This window comes from Cyprinodon variegatus, unplaced genomic scaffold (assembly GCF_000732505.1).
Source record: "Cyprinodon variegatus isolate N-32 unplaced genomic scaffold, C_variegatus-1.0 Scaffold1764, whole genome shotgun sequence".
Classification (NCBI taxonomy): Eukaryota; Metazoa; Chordata; class Actinopteri; order Cyprinodontiformes; family Cyprinodontidae; genus Cyprinodon; species Cyprinodon variegatus.
The window spans coordinates 7,836-12,541 of NW_015152217.1; the positions used below are offsets into that span (position 1 = coordinate 7,836).

General features: G+C 37.7%; 1 protein-coding gene across 1 annotated transcript in view; it reads left to right on the forward strand.

The window, feature by feature from the left end:
* The window catches only part of LOC107104490 (presenilin-2-like), a 10,389-nt gene extending 6,296 nt beyond the window's left edge, over positions 1-4,093 (forward strand). The window contains 1 exon segment of the mRNA XM_015404490.1: positions 3,039-4,093. Coding sequence (XP_015259976.1) covers positions 3,039-3,194 — 156 coding nt within the window. The 3' untranslated portion in view covers positions 3,195-4,093.
* The last annotated feature ends 613 nt before the right edge of the window (positions 4,094-4,706 follow it).

Here is a 4,706-nt window from a genome sequence, read left to right on the forward strand (position 1 = left end):
CTCTCCGCCTCGGCCGTATCTAGACCCACAGTGTGTAGCTCAGACCACGCTTCAATATTGAGCATAATTTAAAAATGTCTGTGTCAAGCTCACTGCAACAAACTAATGTAAGAGTATAACCAGGAAGCGAGGTAGGAGGGCAAAATAGGTTTAGCGCCACCGCAGCACGGGAGGAGAATTACGATAAAAATAGACCGGAGGAAAAAAAAACATGAATCGATACTCTTGCGGACGTGTCGATGCATCGGATTGTCGGCTGTTGGATCGATGCATCGATACAAAACGATTATTATTTACACCCCTAGAACCGGTACCAGCTGGTGACAGTTAAACACACCATTACTTGGATATACAAACAGATGTGTGATTGTCTACAGATTATCCACCTCAGATTCCAGCACTCCTGACTCGTTAGGAGTTAATCTGCCGATCCCACATTTCATTCTTGGTTAGATCGACATGACCCTCTGATAGTTAATACTCAGACTGGTGAGAGTTAAACTCTACAGGAGACAAAACAGATATTATCTACTGTTCTATTAGATTGAGGTTGTTTCCATCATTGTTTTAAAGCTAAATGTAGTTCAGGTTAATCGTTTAGGTTTTGATTACATAAGGTTTGATGCTCCTGGATTTAATCAAACTGAATGGATTCATAATTAAGTGTATTGAGGTGAGTTTAGCTGAATGTTTGTTGTTGTTGATTGCAGGGGTTTGTGTTGATGCCCCTGGTGAGGCAGAGGGCATCAGGATTTTCTGGGTTTTTTCTTCAGGGTCAGAAGCACATGTTTAGGTAAATATCCCTGGATGAGGAAACAATCATAAAGAGGAGGTGTTAAAACAACAGGACTTCAAATCAAAGTTTTCAGGTTTAAGGAGGCTGATAAGCACAGGAAAAGATCAATAATTTTATTTCCTCTGCCTTTCCAAAGAGTAGTTTGGTTGTTCAGCCAGTCACAATAACTGTTGCCTTGGATGTAGACTTTCCTCATGAGTTCTCTGTTAAAAGCAGTTCTGTGATCTGTGGTTAGATATAACCTACTGATTCAACTGTTTTTGGTTTCTTTTTGTTGCTTTTAACATTGAATGCAGATTTTTGTGTCTGTTTCTGGTTTTTCGTGGACATTTTTTATTTTTTTTTATTTCAAAGAGTAAGTTTAAGGCCTTGGAAGGTTTTGAAAAGAGACGTGAAAAGAAACCCATTAAAGGATTTCTGGACATAGAAAATTTCCCCTGAAGTGTGTCCCCCGTGAAGCCGTCGTATTTTTTTTTCTTTGCTGCATTCTCATGTTTCCTGTACGTCGTCGGAGGAGCTTTTGTGTGCGCTATGGCTCGTGCATCCGTGCGTGCAGGTTAACTGGCAGTCGTGCTGAGTCAGAGCGTGAGGCAGTTTTAGAATGCTGTAAACAGACAAATGTATGGAGTGACTTTTATTCCATTTTTTTTTTGTTTTGCAAAGAACAAGATTTGTATACAGAAATTTGAAGAGACCATGACTTTTTATTTATAAAAAAGGTCTTTTTTTTCAGATTTCGAGATATTTTCAATATGAATTTTATTTCTCAGATTTCAATAAAATTAAGAAAATATATATTTTTTTTGTTTCTGTTTTTTTAGATTTAGTCTTATGAATTGGATTCATACCAAATTTCATTTTTTAGATTACATTCTCTTTACTTCTGAGGGCGGGCTTTCCTCTGGAGTGAAGAGGGAAGACGCATTTCTATTGGTCTGCTGGACATTAGCAACAACATTTTTATTGGTCAAAGCAAGTGGGGTGTTTTGTATTTGTCTTTGATAATAATTTAAATCATGAAACTTCACCTAGCAAAGAGAAATTGAAAAAAAAAACTGTAGAAAAATAGACATTTGAAAAAAATAAAACATGAATATAAAAAATTTGAATCTCAAATTTTCTGATTTTTTTTTTAAATAAAAGGAAATAAAATCAAAGAAAGAAAATGCTAAGTTACTAAAATAAAATGCTAAGTTACTTAAAGCTTTTTTTTTTTTACATTACAATGATTTTCAGTTTATTTTTGTATTTCCTTTTTTTTTCCCAATTTCAATTTTTCTAAATGCTTTGAACTTTTTAATGGATTAGAAATGTCCACCCCAGGCAAATGATGTGTTCAAATTGGAGGAAATTCTCCAGCTCTAGAACAAGCAGTTCCCCTTTTAAACCACAGGGTGGCAGCAGTGAAACTCACACGTGGAATGTCTTTACTTACCGTATTTGACATTTAAACTGTTAATATGCTGACAATAAAAATACAGTAACTAATAAACATCATTATACTAACATTAATTAAGGGAAATACAGAATTAATGTATTTTTAGAACTAGTTTTATTGTATTATAGGAGAGAAGGACAGTTATGCCTCACCAGTAATTAAAGGGTCTTCTATTTAATTAGAGATAAGGAAATTATGACTTTAAACTGCTTAGATGTGTGAATGTGTGTAGATGTATTGGCAACGGCTTTGTGAGAATCCTGTTTGTCTTCAGTGATTTATTCTATTTTTCCTGTTGGTAAAACTGTGATCGGTGAAAATTCTGAACTGATTCTGGCGGCTGGCGGTTTTCGTCCGCTAAAAATACATCTAATTACTCTTTTGGGGTCGCCAATAAGATGTACAATTTAGGACATGATCTTGTAGCTTGAATTAGATAAATCGTTAACCTATGCAGTTTCCAAAATGCAGCAGCTCGTCTTCAACAGGTGCTAACAAAACCAAAGCACATATCTCAGCTTTTGCTTTCTCTCCACAGGATTCCTATAGGATTAAATAATCTGCCGTTGACTTTTTTGTGCAAGTACTATTACAATATTAGCAATGCTGTGATCATAATATACATTTGCGTATATTTTTCCATCTTAATGCTTAAATTAACATTAAAAAACACAAAATAATCCGTTAAGGTGAATAAAGAAAACAAGCGGGAAAAAAATAAGACTTTTAGTTAATAGTAAACATTATTCATGCAATGAATCAGATTAACAAACTTGATGTTTTGTTTGTTTTTTTCACCCGCAGGGTCTGTGCCTGACGCTGCTCCTCTTGGCCATCTTTAAGAAAGCTCTGCCTGCACTGCCCATCTCCATCACCTTTGGCCTCATCTTTTACTTCTCCACTGACTTCCTGGTTCAGCCTTTCATGGACAGCTTAGCCAATCACCAGTTCTACATCTGAGATGAAGCTCCGCCTCATTCCTGCCCACCTCCTCCTTGTTGGTCTCACAGCCTGCTGATCTGCCTGCTGCTGCCATCCGATGTGACGCACAAAGACCCCTTCCTGAGCAGCAGGAAGTGATGTCATACGCTCTCTGACCTTATGGTGTCACCTGGTGGTCTCCGCTCTGCGTTTTCAGAGGAGACGCCCTCGGATGTTTCCAATTGATATGCAACGACCGGGATCTGAAAGTGGGTGGGGCCACAGGGTTAGTTAGGTTTTTTTTTTTTTACTTTTCATCTGATTAAATCCAACATGACCTCCTGCAGCTCCAAATACACTACCCACAATCCTCAGGTCAAAGAAGTCTGTTAAATGTAATCTCACTTGAACTCTGGGATTGGACACTGCCTGTTGAAAAGCATCATGGGAGTCGTAGTTTCCCTGTAATGTTTACAAGCTGTTTTAGATATTATCCTTAAAGAATTAAATATTTTACTACACTATCATCTGTCTAACCAGAGAACTCAATTTCAAAATAAAAGCCTCCCTGGAAGAACTAAAAGCAAAAAATGAAATTAACTTGGTCGTTTGTAAAACCTAGTTCATTATTTACATGTGATGAAAAGTTTCTTATATTATTGACCCATCTGGGTCTCCGTATATCGGAATGTTGATTTTCTGGGTTTGCCTTTTTTTTTATGAACCCTTTCAGCTCTTATTTCTCTGTAAATGTTCAAATTAAATGAATTTAACTGGAACAAGAGCTGCTGTCTGAGATTTTAGGAGTTCTTAAACACGACAAAGACTGGATGTAATTTGGACCTTTTAACCAAAAGTACGTGGAACCCGATCACCAGCTTCTTCAAACGTGATCTTAATTAACCTTTGAAAGTTCAGGGCGGTCCAGCCAGAGGCCCGGCTCCTTTCAAGTCTTCAAAAACAACCAACTGTGAAAGAAAATCTGAGAAGCAAAATCTGGAGCATTTATATTGGCCCCAAAGATGATGTCACCTGATCACTTCCTGTCAGGCTACATCTGTCTAATCCTTTTTTGACCCAACAGAAGATCAGAGGTCTGCTTATAAGAACAGAATCCTACATGTAGTTCTGGATTTCTCTGCAGTCTAAACAATCATTTTAGGAATTGATGAGTTTCATCCTCGTCGTCCCTCTTCGGCTGACTCCACAGGAACATGTTTCACTGATGTCATGGCATTTTGGCCCTTTCAGAATAAAAGTCCAGAACAGTTTAACATGTTCCCTCCTTACTGTGCTTGAGGGCAACCAGTTAAACCACCCAAAAACAATAAAGATTCAGGATTCTTTCCATCACATCACTACAGAGATAATTGGTTCCGACCCGGTTCACGTTCTGACGGGTTCTGTGCGGAAGCTGCAACAGACCTCCCGTGTAACCCGATCAGAATCAAGACTCTTCTCCTCATCATCAGCAGAGCTTTAATCAGAGAATAAGTAAACGAAGAGGAAGTTCCACCAGAAGGCAGCGATTGTTCACAAGGTTTTTTTTTT